This window comes from Benincasa hispida, chromosome 7 (genome assembly GCF_027475165.1).
Source record: "Benincasa hispida cultivar pf3 chromosome 7, pf3_genome.v1.1, whole genome shotgun sequence".
Taxonomy (NCBI): domain Eukaryota; kingdom Viridiplantae; phylum Streptophyta; class Magnoliopsida; order Cucurbitales; family Cucurbitaceae; genus Benincasa; species Benincasa hispida.
In genome coordinates this window covers 53,673,119-53,688,904 of record NC_143484.1, presented here as the reverse complement: position 1 = coordinate 53,688,904, position 15,786 = coordinate 53,673,119, and the positions used below count along the sequence as shown (strand labels likewise).

The 15,786-nt window shown below is 37.2% G+C and overlaps 2 protein-coding genes across 2 annotated transcripts; one reads left to right on the top strand and one right to left on the bottom strand.

Moving 5' to 3' along the window:
* The first annotated feature begins 539 nt into the window (after nucleotides 1-539).
* On the top strand, nucleotides 540-4,448 carry AGO7 (Argonaute family protein). Its single transcript, XM_039036280.2, has 3 exons — nucleotides 540-1,366; nucleotides 1,543-2,761; nucleotides 2,873-4,448. The coding sequence occupies exons 1-3, from the start codon at nucleotides 952-954 to the stop codon at nucleotides 4,329-4,331; spliced, it is 3,093 nt and encodes a 1,030-aa protein (XP_038892208.1). The 5' UTR covers nucleotides 540-951; the 3' UTR covers nucleotides 4,332-4,448.
* Nucleotides 4,449-9,391: 4,943 nt separating this feature from the next.
* On the bottom strand, nucleotides 9,392-11,840 carry LOC120080772 (Son of sevenless protein). The gene has a single exon (XM_039035398.2). It carries the CDS (start codon nucleotides 11,349-11,351, stop codon nucleotides 10,266-10,268), a length of 1,086 nt encoding a protein of 361 aa, XP_038891326.1. The 5' UTR covers nucleotides 11,352-11,840; the 3' UTR covers nucleotides 9,392-10,265.
* Nucleotides 11,841-15,786: the final 3,946 nt, after the last annotated feature.

Sequence of the window (15,786 nt, the reverse complement as noted above, 5' to 3'; positions counted from 1 at the left end):
GAATACAAATTCAGACTATCAACCAAACACATATTTCGTTGGACTTCGTGAATCTGAATACATAAAATAGAATCTGAGTTGCCTAATGCCTACCAAAGAGGCACTTAACAACTTTCAACGAATCAAACTCCATTTCAATAGGAGGGTTGTTACCCCTCGAGAAATGAAAAAATCTATTCATGCTATTACAACATTTTCTTCCACTCAAGATTATTCTTTGATCTGGAAAGATGTTTCTCCATACGTGTTCTCCGCATTCCATTTTGTTTTGGTGTTTGGGAGAGTTTGGTTATAGTGACGTGTGGTTGTTTATCCATAAAAAAACAAATGAGTGTATCAATTTAAAAACTTCGTCCATCACCTTAGAATTCTACCCATTTTAACATACTAAAACTAACTTAGTTGAAGGATTAAAAAGAAACGTTTTTCCATTAGTTTGAAAACAAGACTTAGTTGAAGGATTAAAAAGGAGCCTTTTTTCCATTAGTTCCAGAAGACTTAGTTGAAGGATTAAAAAGGAACCTTTTTTCATTATTTCCAAAAGAGATCCTAGCTGTGGTCTACATGCTTTGAGAGTATGCAAAGAAACTATTCCAATGGCTAATAAGTAGAGAGATGGAGATACCAATAAATCCCATGTGTCCAACCTTTACAACCAGACTTATACCCCACCTTCCACTCTTTCCATTCCAGATATACAAACCAGCATAAAACCTCCATCAGGCCCAGACATATTGAACCTTAAGAAACTAAAAACCTTCTCTCTTTCTTTTCTCTTTTCCCTTCTTTCTTTCTCTCTCTGCAGCAGCAACTACAGTCCCAGCAGGCACTGAGATACCTTACAGTTGATATAAACAAATAAAAAACAGAACCCATTTATCACTTACTGTTGTATTTCAGCACTGCACTTTCTTTCATCCGCATGAAACCATTTTCTCTCTTAATCGAATCATGGAAGAGTCAGATGAGCCCAAGACTATCAGCAAATGCATCAACAGCAACGACAACAAAACTGGGAGTTTCAAAGCTCAGAGAAACCCTCATCCTCATCCTCACCCTCCTCATCTTCATCATCTTCATCATCTTCATCACCAATATCAGCATCATCAACTATGGCAGTACTCAAATCAGTACGCCTTTTATAACCAAAACCAGTTCCAAAGATGCTGTCCTGTTCTTCTTCCCCTTCCCCTTCCCCTTCCTCTTCCTCCTCCTATTCCTCTGCAACTTGCTCTAGCTCCCAGTCTTCCTCCCAATAAAACCATTAGACCAAAACCCCACTTGCAGAAACCTTCTTGTAGGCTTAATAACCCTCCTCTAGCTGCCAACTCTGATACCCATGTTCCAATAATAAAGATTTCTCCAGGTAAAACTCTATGAATGCCCTTGTTTCTTGTGTTTTTCTCGGTTTTCTCTGTTTTATTTGATTAGGGATTTGTTGACCTCTGCATTTCCACAGTTTCTCAAGTGGAGGTGAGTGGACTGTAATCATTCTGACATTCTTTTTTCTTTTGGGTTCTTTGAACACGTGTATTCATTCAGCTCCAAAAGGGCTACGACTGAAAAGCAGTTTGCCACTTAAAGGAGAAAATGCAAAGTTGAGTGAAAGTAAACCAGAGGTATTAGTGGCTGCAAGAAGACCAGATTCTGGAGGTGTTGAAGGGCCGGTTATTCCTCTTTTAGCCAACCATTTCTTAGTTCAATTTGACCCTTCACAACGAATTTATCATTACAATGTAGAAATCTCTCCCAACCCTTCAAAAGAAGTTGCTAGAATGATCAAACAAAAACTTGTAAAGGACAACTCAGATTTGCTCTCTGGGGCTTCTCCTGCTTATGATGGCCGCAAGAATCTTTACAGCTCAATTGAGTTTGTAAGAGATAGGCTCGAGTTCTATGTAAGCCTTCCAATTCCTTCCAGCAGGATGAAAGTTACTGAAGGAGAGATTGAACATAAGCAAGCTTTCAAACTCTTCAGGATAAGTATTAAGCTTGTCTCAAAATTTGATGGTATGGAACTGAATAGATACTTGACAAAAGAGGGAGATGATTGGATTCCAATTCCTCAGGATTATCTGCATGCTTTAGATGTTGTATTGAGGGAAGGGCCAAATGAGAAATGTATACCTTTGGGAAGATCTCTGTATTCAAGTTCAATGTGGGGAGGCAAAGAAATTGGGGGAGGAGTTGTTGGCTTGAGAGGCTTTTTCCAAAGCCTTAGACCCACACAGCAAGGCTTGGCTATGAACATAGATTGCTCTGTTACTGCTTTCCATGAAAGCATTGGAGTGATTCCTTACTTGCAAAAGCGTCTTGATTTTCTTAGAGAACTTTCTCAGAGGAAATCAAGGGGCTTAACCATTGAAGAAAGGAAGGAAGTGGAGAAGGCTTTAATGCATATCAGAGTTTTTGTTTGTCACAGAGAGAGTGTTCAGAGATATAGAGTTTATGGCTTAACAGATGAACCTACTGAGAGTCTCTGGTTTGCTGATAGAAACGGGAAGAATCTAAGATTGGTGGGTTACTTCAAGGATCATTATAACTATGACATTCAATTCAGGAATTTGCCTTGTTTACAGATTAGTAGGAGTAAGCCATGTTATCTTCCTATGGAGCTTTGTATGATTTGTGAAGGGCAGAAGTTCCTAGGGAAGCTCACTGATGAACAGACTACAAGAATGCTTAAGATGGGTTGCCAAAGGCCAAAGGAAAGGAAAGCTAATATAGATGGCGTCATGCAAGGTCCTGTTGGGCCAACCAGGTAAATTTGGAAATCTCCAAAGACAGTTTGCTTTTGAATGTAATTTCTTGAGAAATTTGCTTAAGATTTCATTTTCATTTTCTAACATCATTTGTTTGCTTTGGTGGACAGTGGGGTCCAGGGAAGAGAATTCAGCCTCCAAGTTTCAAAGGAAATGACCAAATTAAGTGGGAGAGTTCTTCAACCTCCCAAGCTTAAACTTGGCGATGGTGGCCAGATTAGAGATCTAATTCCCTCCCGCCATGACCGCCAGTGGAACCTTGTTGACTGCCACGTTTTCGAGGCAACAAGAATTGAGAGATGGGCATTGATAAGTTTCGGCGGTGTACCGGATCAGAGGTTGAACATTCCAAGATTCATAAACCAGCTCTCAAGAAGATGTGACCAATTAGGCATATTTCTCAACAGTAAAACAATCGTACCACCTCAATTTGAACCAACCCAAGTACTCAACAGTGTCTCACTGCTGGAATCTAAGCTTAAGAAGCTTCATGGAGCTGCATCTAACAACCTTCAGCTCTTGATCTGTGTGATGGAGAGGAAACACAAAGGCTATGCAGATTTGAAACGCATTGCCGAGACTGGTATTGGTGTTGTAAGTCAATGCTGCCTCTATCCTAATCTTGCCAAGTTGAGCTCCCAATTTCTTGCTAATTTGGCTCTTAAGATCAATGCCAAGGTTGGTGGCTGCACTGTTGCTTTATACAATTCATTACCTTCCCAAGTACCTCGGCTGCTTCGAACCGATAAGCCTGTTATCTTCATGGGCGCTGATGTAACTCATCCTCATCCCTTGGATGATGTTAGCCCCTCCATAGCTGCTGTGGTTGGTAGCATGAATTGGCCAGCAGCAAACAAGTATGTCTCAAGAATGAGATCACAAACACACAGACAAGAAATTATTGTGGATCTCGGAACAATGGTTGAAGAGTTGCTCGAGGAATTTTATCAAGAAGTAAACGAATTGCCATCACGAATCATATTCTTCAGAGATGGTGTGAGTGAAACCCAGTTCTACAAAGTGCTTCAAGAGGAATTACAAGCTATAAAAACAGCCTGTTCTAGGTTCCACAATTATAAACCGCCTATAACTTTTGCTGTTGTTCAGAAGAGGCATCACACAAGATTGTTCCCATTCAAAGTCGATCCATCATCAAATCAAACTGAGGTTCTCGATGAAAACATTCCTCCTGGGACGGTTGTTGATACCGTAATTACTCACCCGAAGGAATTCGATTTCTATCTCTGCAGCCACTGGGGGGTCAAGGGAACAAGCAGGCCTACACATTATCATATCTTGTGTGATGAGAATCAGTTCACTTCTGATGAACTACAAAAGCTAGTTTACAACTTATGCTACACGTATAACAGGTGCACAAAGCCTGTTTCATTAGTACCTCCAGCTTATTATGCTCATCTTGCTGCTTATAGAGGCAGACTTTACCTCGAACGATCTGATTCGACAGCCCATACTCGAGGAGTATCCACGGTCTCTCGAGCTGCTCCTCCAAAAACAACGCCTCTACCAAAACTTAGCGAAAATGTTAGAAAACTCATGTTTTACTGTTGAACTTTGTTGTAGTTCCCACCACTTATGCAACCAATGGTATATCTTTGATGCCATTGATCAAGATGAAGTGAATGCCCGTGTTTCCTAATAAATGACAACATTTGAAAACTTTAGCTACTGTTGATAGATTCGCATCTGCACTATTTCTTCTTGCTGACCTTGCAAAAGATATAGAAGCTAGGCCATAAAATAATGTGTAGATTGATGAACAGTGGTATAATTCATTATACTTTATTCCAAGAAACTGTTACTTTACAGTAATTATTTTGTAATGGCCATCAAAATGATTACCAAAAATTTACAAGTAATTCCTTTTCTGCCATGTTTTATCAGATGCACAAAGTTTCTATGATTACACTTAAATAATTCCCCTATTATTATAGCTCTAAAGTAAAAGTGGTTCATCAGGTGAGTGTGTGTAAGGAAAAAGAAAATGAAGAGAGAAAAATTACAAAAAGAAAAGGAACTTTTTAGAAGAAGATATCATATTAAGACAAAGTGTTGCTGTTGCAAATGCAGAACCTACCCCAGCCTTAGATCACAAAAAGAAGCGAAATCCCTCATTCAAAATGTCCAAACTGACCCCAAGAGAAGTCCAAACCCCAAAAATTCACTACACATAGTGTCAGAAGTGCTGAAAGAAATCTCTCAGCAAAAAGCAGAGGAAAACAGAGAAGGGTATTTTGGGAAGAAGAGAGACCAAAATGCAAAAAAGAAAAGAAAAATGTAGCTGACATTACAGATTCATGCAATGCAATGCAAAACCCCATGAGGAATAATAAAGGAAGAAGAAAAGGCAGAGTGGGTTTTATTTTATTAGAGAGAGGAAAGAGAGAAGAAGTAAAGTGAAGTTCTGACTTTTGGAGTTGCCATTTTGTCTGTAGAGGAAAATAAATTAAAAATAAATAAATAAGTGGCCATAGTTTTTATTTTAAATTAATCTTTTTTCATGCTGTGTGGTTTGGTTTTACAGCTTTTCATAACCATTAATGTCTCTGCGTCAGATTAACTTTCAAGTACTGCACGGCCTCTGAATCCGACGCGACACAAAGACTATAATTTCTTGAACCCATCACCTCTCTATGGGACCCTCCCCCACACTTTTACCTCTATTTTTCTATATAATTATGTGCATTTATCAAACTCAGATCGTATCCGACACATCAAAGTTTATATCGGATATTTGGGCATTGATTCACATTTCACCATTTCAGTTTAGTTCATTGTTCACCTTCAAAAGTTTAGTCTTCATTACTAAAATGTGTTGATTTATCGAGAAAGTTTATCTTTATACCTCACCCTTAACCTATTTCGATGATAATCATTGTCAGTGACATGCTTGGATGACCACTTCCAATGTCCAACTCTAGCAACAACCACCGTTGGCTTTGATGAATACCTCCAACGATCAAACTCCGACAATCACCTTCGTTAATTACCTCCGGTGAAGACCCACTCCATCTATCTTATCCAGCGACCACTTCCGACATCCAACTCCGTGCATCTAACAACTAACTTTAACGACTAAGTCAACGGATCATATACTATAAAAAGTACACAACTAAACAAAAAAACTTGTTCGACAAAAGTATTTTTAAATACAAAATTAAAATTAATAATTCATAGTATTTAATAGTGGTTTGATATAGTAACTAACTTTTATACTCTAGAGATATTTGTTTATAATTTAATAAAAATAAAAAAAATTGGTCTTTCAATTTGATGAGGTTTTAAAATTATGGTGATGTGATTGAGAGTAAATAAAAAGTAGTAATATTGGTTGGTATAGAGAATTTCAAAGTTTTGTGTGACTTAGCTACTCAAGTTTCATTTGTTAATATCTCTTGGTTTCCACATATGATGGTACACTACTTGGATTGATAGTGATAGAAGGCTCTCGACTTATATTGTCTCGTACGAAAAGTAAATTAATTCCAACCAATTATTCTATCTCTAAAGGAATCTAATGTTTTCTTTTTTAAAAAGGTTTTCTGTCCCACTTTTATGTCTTTCGGATGATATATAAATATAATAAGGATTTTATACCATTCAGATTTATGTAATGATACCAATTTCATTTTTTTTTAATACAATTTTAGTTAAAAAGGTTACTTGGGCACTTATAATCCTTTTTGACTTACAAATATTTTTTTAATATATATATATATATGCTGACGTGGCATGCAACAAATAGGAGCGTTAAGTTTACTGGTGTTGAATTCTTCAGGTTGGCCCCACGTCTACGAGGTTGAACACAAATAAAAACAAAGTTCATATTTCACGCTTGATTTTAATATTCTCGAAAAGAAAAAGAAAAAGAAAAGAAAAGGAAAATAAAAGTTGTTAAGTGGAAAATGTAGCCCTAGAATGAAGAATGAGTTGACCAAGAAATTAGGGCTTAGTATGCATGGTCTTGAAATTCGTGTAGAAGAAGAAGAAGAATTAGAGTTGGGTTATCTTATGTTCTTCAACCGGCTCGCGCGGCTCGCGCTAAGAGTTTCTTCCCCAACTAACAGTCAAAACTTCTCTCAGCTTCAGGTAAGGTTAATGAATGAAATCCGATATGAAAAGATCAAAAACGAGATTCGAGAATCGAAAATCGAGGCGAAATTAAAGGACGGAGGAGTAGTAAATGAGAAATACGTAAAAAAAAAAAAAAAAGAAAGAAGATTCGTTAGTGTCGGTGATGGAACCTTATTCTGAAGAAGAGAGGGTCCAGCTTCAGTGCAGTCCAGTCCAGTCCAGGTAATTAGATCAGGCGGCTCAATCCCCAAGGATCCGCATGGAAGGAACGACAACGAGCTCAATCTAATACCGACATGACGTTTTCAAATTTTGTTGTGTGGCGTAATGTAGCGTCGATTTTCAAGAAAAAAAAGAAAAGAAAAAGGAAGGGTCCCGTCCCGTTCGTCCTTTTCCTCTGCCTGTTCTTGATTTAATCGGACGGAACGCGTTTTGTCTCTTTCTTTATCAAACGATCGTGAAGTTCCTAATTGGCACCACCAAAATCTCTCACTTCATCCTCCAATCTCTTTCTTTCCTCTCTCCTCTGGCTCTGTTATGTCTCTGCTCGGTTGCAGTCTACAGCTTTTCCATTGTTTGATGATGATATTTGGGTTCTTCAATTGTGGGCTCCGACCTGAAGCCCAATGAAATTGTGATTGATTCATGGTGGGGTTTTCTCCTGCCCGTACCACAAACAAGGAGAAGGGCGTGTTTGGAACTGGAATCACTTTTCAAATGATTAAAGTATTCACCTAAAATTAAATTTGAGCCGTATATCAAATAAGTTGGCTTACGATAAGCATTTGAAATCAATTTTTAATCTAATGAATTTTGAGCATAGGGTTGTTCAAATGATCCGACAATTCGAATTACCCAACTCAAAAAAATGTAAGGCTTAGATTGAGTTAATTTTTTCTATTTTGTTGGGTTGGCTAAAATAAATTTAGGTTGACCTAACCAACCGGAATTATATATATATATATATATATATATATATATATATATATATATATATATATATACTCCTTGTTTAAAGTTCGATTAATTTGTGAGTGTTTAGTATCTTTTTCAAAATCGTTTTGATATTTGTTTTGTTTAAAGTTTGTAATAAATATTATAGATATTTGGTATTTAAATTTTACTTATTAATTATGTATTGAAGATAAACTTACATATTGTTAATTAAAAAAAAGTTATAATTCAAGAACCCAATCCGACTCGATCCGAATTTTTCAAGTTGGATTGGAGACTTTATTTGGTTCTTTTGGGTTGCCAACCCAACCAACATGAATTTTCGAGATGGTCCAAAAATACATCATCAATCCAACCCTTGTATTCTTATTTGAGTGTTCATGGTTAATAATTCCCTAGTTTATAATAGGAACTCTTGCTACCACCACCAACAAACTCCGGCAACAACCTCTCGAAATCGTCGTTGGCCAACTCTAGCCACCAATTCTGACGAACACCGTCGGCCAACTTCCGACTACCACCTACCAAAAAAATTCCTTTATAATAATTTAACATTAACAAAAACAATTTTATAATATAATAAACCAGATAAACTTGTATATAAAAATACATTTTTTTATTTTAAGGAGTTTATCAAAAGTGTTCCAAAGAAAATTAATTTTTTAAAAACATACTTTCCTAAATCATTTCGAGGGAGAATAGACCAAATTTGGTTCTTACTTAAGACTATTATCTTAGATTAATCCTTTGAAAGTTGTGTACTTTCAAATTATTATTATTATTATTGTCTTACAAGTTACAAGAGCATGACCTTTTGATTTTATGTTAGTCCATATCAATGAGTTTCAAAATATGACAAATTTAGTAGAACCCACCAGATGTTCGTTTTTCTCTCAAAGTTCTGCCCCTGATGAGGCAAAGAATGAGCTCCATTCCATTTTGTTTCATTTTAGTGGTTTAAGATTTTTTCATGAAAAATTAATTACGTAAAATGAGGATTTGTGCTGAAAAATTAACTACTTAATTGAAAATTTTCTTAAGATATCGTTTAATTGATTTTTTTTTTTTTAAAAAAATTACATTAGATGGAAAATAATTCTTCATGGAACCCAATTCTTATAAAGTCCCCACAGGAATTCTATCTCAATCCTCAAAAATTAAATGAAAAATTTTATAGGGATGGAAAATGAAATGATGGCAGGACTGAGAATGGTATCTCTAAATGCAGCGGTAGAAAGTAAAGAAAATTCGAAGTTTGACCAATAAAAATTTCATATGACTAATAGCCAAAGAAAAAAGCTACGAAGACTTTGTTTTTGATGGAGTCTTAGTCAATCTCGAGATTGAAACAATGAATTATGGAGATAAGTCATAAACATTAGCTAGAATACGTTGTTAGTTGTGAGTTATCTGCATCCTAATTATATTCTGGGCAAAACACATTGATAGGAGTTAAGAGTTGAAATGAGTTAAAATAGTACCTAATTCAAGCTACTTAACTTTTATGAATAGGAAGGATATTGGAAACACACATTTTCATGGGTATACTTTAAATAAATGGTGAAAAATACTGAGCATAGATATCCATAAGGTTTCCAAGTATTATTGTCATTGAATCAAACCTCACATCACATCATTCATTATTTGAGAATTGGCCAAAGCAAAACAAGGGTAAGAAGAGCCAGTGCAGCAATCCAACTGAAGAAAGCAAGGCAATTTAAGAGAAGAAAAGTTGGAAGCTGGACCTCGAGTTTCAGGTGCTGGAGAAATCGATCAAGAACTTATTCTAGATGCCGCTCAAGATTTCGAACAGTATCAACTGAGCAAAACTGATGAAGAAATGCTGTCCAAAATGAACAATATCCTTTAGAAATCATCATAATTCACTAAAAACCCACATCTCCATTGGGAACTTCATGCATTCTTCCAAATGAATATCTTATCTTTACACTCATTTGCAGCCTTCCAACTTGAATCCAGTGTTTAAGCAAGGAAATTTGGTCACCACTTCTCTTCAACTTTCTATTACACAACATCATTTTCTCATATTCATTTTTCAGAACAAAACTCAACATTCTGACTGCCAAATGATTGTTTACATTCCACAAATAGTAACGGAATATGGCTCTTGCATTAGAAAACTAATCAACCAAACTTTTCCAAGCCTTTCTGTGATCTAACTAACGTGAAAGTGATCTTATTTTTGATGCTCCAAACTTGTGTAGACATTCTGCTTTCTTCACATCTAATGCTCATCAACGAAGCAATTATATCCAGTTGTATGAAGTATCTATCTACAATGTATGAATAGATCGGAACTCTACCGTTACAACATCTAATCTTTCACAATATATCAGATCGTTGTGACTTGACAGAAGAGAAATCAAGGCAACAAATCTATTTTGGTATCATCTAGAAAGAGATCTGTGTGTCTAATCAATCTATGAAACTATCAAATCAAAGAATACCAGTTGATCCATCAGAGACTTCAATATCCAAAATTGAATCATTTTCACCATTTGAGATCACCATACTTGAAGATCTGCAGCTGAAGTAAAAAACTGCACTCATCATAGAATCAGTAAGGACAACAAATGAATACATAACCACCAAAAGAGGGCCTTCCCAAATCCTGGAAGACCCATCTCCATAGCTTAATGTCTTAACCCTATGCTCAAACAATCCCTCCACAAACACTGTCCCAATTGTAGATCCCAGAAATATCAAAAGACCCACTTGAGTCTGATCCCTAATAAGAACACAAGATCGAAGCAATGCCCCAGGTCCTGCTACATCTTCCAACACACAGATAACAATGGCTATGTTGCAGATGATGACAGCATTAGCAAAAATAACAGAGAAGACAAGTCCCACAATCAAAGCAGCAGATACAATTAGATCAGGAGAAGACCCCAATACGTAAAAAGTACTGCAAACAGCACCAAGCAGAACCAAGAACATGGTAAGACAACCAACAATTGCAAGACACACTGAAGCGTACGTGGAGAGAAGACGATTCCATATATTACGAACTATAGCAAGAAACTGGCCTAATTCAAACCTTCTTTTCGCATATGTACAATCCACTGTATGAACGACGGCCGCTTTTGATACCAAGGAAAGAGTAAGAAACAAAGGAAAACACATAGCTGAGGAAAGAATCGACTCTGCAAATCTCTGGCATGAATGTTCAATGATAGGTATCAATGGAAGCCCACTGGACTTGGCAACTAATATCAATCGAATAGTCAGCATTTTAACAATCGACTCATCAACTAACACATTGGATAGAAACACAGCGGAAACAGGGCAAATGAGCAAAGTAGCAATAAGCACAAACGCAGTAGAATTGTAACGAAGAATCCGAACGGTTTCTCTCAAGATCTCCAATGCGCTCATCGAGTGGAACTGATTATCGGGTTGGATCCCAAAATCAGAGGGTTTTGAGGGTACAGTAAGGAAAGGAAAATCCTGGCATTCTTTGTCCGTGGGAAGAGGATCCAGGTGGATATCGAGGGAATCAACAGAGGAAGACAATTCCATTTGGAGTTAACTCTGGTTGGAGCAGGAGATCTGGGTAGAGCTAAAACAAGAGGAAGCCCATGAATGGAAAAAGACGCAGGAATCAGAAATGGGTCAGATCTGGGGAGATGAAAAGGGGGATTGGGACGCCATTGATGGAATTATGGGAAGTGGGGGAAATGGCGATTGTTGAGAGAGAGAGAGAAAGAGGAAACAGAAGTTTTCGGAGGGAAATGGAAATGGGAAGAAGAAAAGAAGGATGTGGGTAATGGGAATGGAGAAGAATAAGGGCTATTTCGAAGGGAGATTTGCGGATACAGACGTCAAATTCCGCGTTCTTTCTTCAATCTGTCATCTGTGTTGGCTTTCTTTCGGGGGACACTCTTTCTTTTCCTCAGACAAGTAATCAGCGTCAAACATCATCGCCGAATATAATTTTTCATTTTCATTTTCATTATAAATCGTTTGACTCTCTCTCTCTCTTAAGAAAAAATAATAACAATAAATCATTTTGATTAAATGAGTTCTTCTATGAACCTTCTACTATCAATTATATATATAAAATATGGGAAGAAAAACTCTTGCCAAAGCTAAAAACACCCACGTTGAATCAATTCTCTAATAACTACTTATAATAGTTTCTAGAATGGAATCAAGCAACGGAAAAACTATGATTAGAAAATAGCCCTTGAGCAATGGGCTTTAGGCCTGCTCAATATGATCAAAATAAACCACATGGGCCGCCTTGACATAATAGCTAATGGACTGTGTTATATAGCAAGTTAAAAAATAACTTCAAATCAGTTACAAATCTGTTACATTCAAGCTACCTTTAAATACACTGTGTAACTAATTGTAAAATTGAGAGAGTAAAAATTGTACAGTGTGATAAAAAATTATCTTGTAGCAATCTTGAATAAGACTCCTGTCAGTTTCTCAGTGGACGTAGGCCTCCCTTGGCCGAACCACGTAAAACCATCGTGTTCATCTTCTTCCCGATCGTCTTCATCTATCGTGTACCTTTGATCCACTAATCGTGTAGCTTTTAACCAACGATCGTTTTAGCTTTTAGCCAACGATCGTTTACTTCTGCATCTCTATCGTGTAGACGACCATCGTCTTGAACCCCATCGTCTAGACGATCTTCAGTAATTCATCGTCTAGACGACTTGTCCCTTATCGTCTAGACGGCCTCCAACTTTACATCCCTTCGCCTAGACGATGGAAGCCTCATCGCCCCTGCGATTTCCGGCAGCATTCCTCCGGTTCTCTCTTTTCTTTTCTCTCGATTTTCTCTGCAACAAAGGAAAGAAAAGTTAGTCATTCGAAGTTTACAATCTGCAGAAGTGCCAAGTTCTAATCTCAGCCATCAAAGTGTAAGGTCGAGATCTTTCATCACACGGATTATGCTTTCAACACATTATTTTGTGTTTGTGTGAAGAAGTAAGGTGGTATCCGGTATTCGTATAGGGCCTGAGTGTTTGTCAAGCCCAAAGATCAAGTGTAGTCTATGTTATTCCAACCCATATTTCTCATATCAAACCCAACAAGTGGTATCAGAGCCTGCAAGTAAGCTTTAAGATTAGTCAAGATTCAAAAGAAGAAAAATCTTGGAGCCTTTCAGTTGAAATTTGAAACAGATATGGCAGTAGCAAGGTATGACATTGAGAATTTGATGGGAAAGGCGATTTTGGTTTGTGAAAAACCAAAATTAAGGCTATCTTGGGACAACAAAGGGCTCATAAAACCCTAGAAGATTCAGCCAAGCTGCCGAGCACTGCAACAGAAGAAGAAGAAAAAAACATGGACCTAATTGCTCATGGAACACTGGTTTTAAACTTGTTTGACAGTGTCCTAAGGCAAGTGATTGATCAAGAGACAACTTTTAAGATGTGGAGCAAATTGAATGAGCTATATGAGACTAAAAATCTGCCCAACAAACTTTTTCTAAGGGAAAGGTTCTTTACCTTCAAGATGAGTGCTTCTAAGTCCTTAACAGAGAATCTAGATGATTTCAAGAGGATAACTACTGAATTCAAGACTCAAGGAGAAGAGATTGGGGTAGATAATGAAGCATTTATGCTTCTCAACTCGTTGCCGGATTCCTATAGAGATATGAAGACTGCACTAAAATATGGGAGAGATTCCCTAACTACTGACATCATAATTTCTGCTCTAAAAATCAGAGAAATGGAGCTGATTACTAGCAAGGAAGACAAGCCTATTGCAGAGGGCTTATTTGTAAAGGGAAAATCAAAACAGAACAATAAGGAAAAAGGAAAGCAGAGCTCAAATGAAGAAGGGAAAGAAAAGTCCAAGGTCAGATGCAAATATTGTAAAAAACTTGGACATTTAATCAAAGATTGCAGAACTTTGAAGTGGAAGAATGAGCAGAAAAACAAGCAATCACAACCACAACCCAAAGTCCAACCTAATTAGTCAGGTGAAGCCTCAGCTTGTGAGGACTCTTACTTTTATTCTGATGCTTTGGCTACCTCCAATTGTTAGGTAGAAGAAGAAGCTAATAAGAACCTAGATTGGGTTCTAGATTCAGGGTGTTCTTTCCACATGACACCTTATAAAGATTGGCTTAGTACCTACAGAGAGTTGGATGGAGGATCTGTCTACATGGGAAACAATAACTCATGTCTAGTGGTTGGGATTGGCTCAGTCTCACTAAAGCTAGAAGATGGAATAGTCAAGCTCTTGAGAAATGTCAGACATGTGCCTAAACTGAAGAGAAATCTAATTTCACTAGGCATGCTTGATTCTATTGGCTGTGAATACAGAGGCAAGGAAGGTTACTATGAATTTTTGAAGAACAGTAAGCCTATCCTTAGAGGGGTGAAGATTAATGGAGTGTATGTTGTTCAAGAAGTTCATAAAGTTCTCTCAGCTTTGATTGTGACTCTAAATCAGCCTACTGAAGGAGATCTATGGCACAAAAGACTCTCACACATTAGTGCCAAAGGTTTACAAACTCTTGCCAATCAAGTATTCTACCTAAGGGAGTTCATCAGAGCTTATCTTTTTGTGAACATTGTGTGATAGGAAAGGCTACTAGGTAGAGTTTTATGAAGGCTCAGCACACAACCAAGGCCATCATTGACTATGTGCATTCAGACTTATGGGGTTCTTCACCTTTTCAGTCCTTAAGTGGAGCTAGGTATTTTTTAACCTTTGTTGATGACTACTCAAGAAAAAGTTGAATATATTTCCTTAAATCTAAGGATTTAGTTTTTGAAAAGTTTAAAGAATGGAAGATCATGGTTGAAAAATTGTCTAACTGTCAAATTAAGTGTCTAAGAACTAATAATGGGCTTGAGTACTGTGCAGAGGAGTTTAATGTTTTTTGCAGACAACATGGTATAACTAGACACAAGACAGTTAGGTATACACCTCAGCAAAATAGGGTGGCAGAGAGGTTGAACAGAACAATAATGGAGAGAGTAAGAAGCCTATTGTCTGATGTTATACTTCCTGAGAAATTTGGGCAGAGGCAGCCTCATACACTATCTATACACTAAATAGATGCCCTCATGCATCTCTTAACCTTCTAACCCCTGAAGAAAGGTGGACCAAACAGCCTTCTAACCTGAATAACTTAAGGGTGTTTGGCTGCACTGGTTTTGTTCATCAGAGTAAAGGGAAATTAGCTACCAGAGCTGTGAAGTGTATGTTTTTTGGGCTTCACAGAAGGTGTTAAGGGGTTTAGACTGTGGTACCCTACTGAGAAAAGATGCATCACCAACAAAGATGTTGTTTTAAGAGAAGATGAAATGTATATGCAGAGATCTAATCCTAATGTTTCAGTACCTCAAGTGAAGAATGATAAAATTGAGGTGGAGCAAGTTTTAATCCCTACTTCTGCTCCTTCAAGTTCTAAATCATTTTTTGATCAACTACCTCATCTAGAAGAAGAAGTAGAAGATGCTACTATTGATCTCAGGCAAGAAGAACCAGAATTGAGAGGTTACAGCCTAGCTAGAGATAGGCAGAGAAGAAACATTGTGCCACCTTCAAGGTATGAAGACTACTTAGCTTTGAATACTTTTGATTTGTCTAATGATTCAGAACCCTCAACCTTTGAAGAAGCAGTGAGTTGTTTTAAAGCTAAGATGTCAATAGAAGCTATGAATGAAGAGATTGATTCACTAGTGAGAAACAACACATGGGATTGACACCTTGCCAAAAGGATGCAAGCCAATTGCATCCAAATGGGTGTACAAGTTGAAGGAAGGTTTCTCTAATGACCAAGGACCTAAATTTAAAGCTAGGCTATTTGTTAAGAGTTTTACACAGAGGCCATGTGATGATTTTAATGAGATTTTTTCTCTAGTGGTAAAGCAGACTTCTATAAGATTATTGTTGTCTATTGTGGCTCAAAATAACCTAGACTAGAGCAACTAAATGTTAAAACAACTTTTCTACATGGCTTCCTAGAGGAAGTTATCTA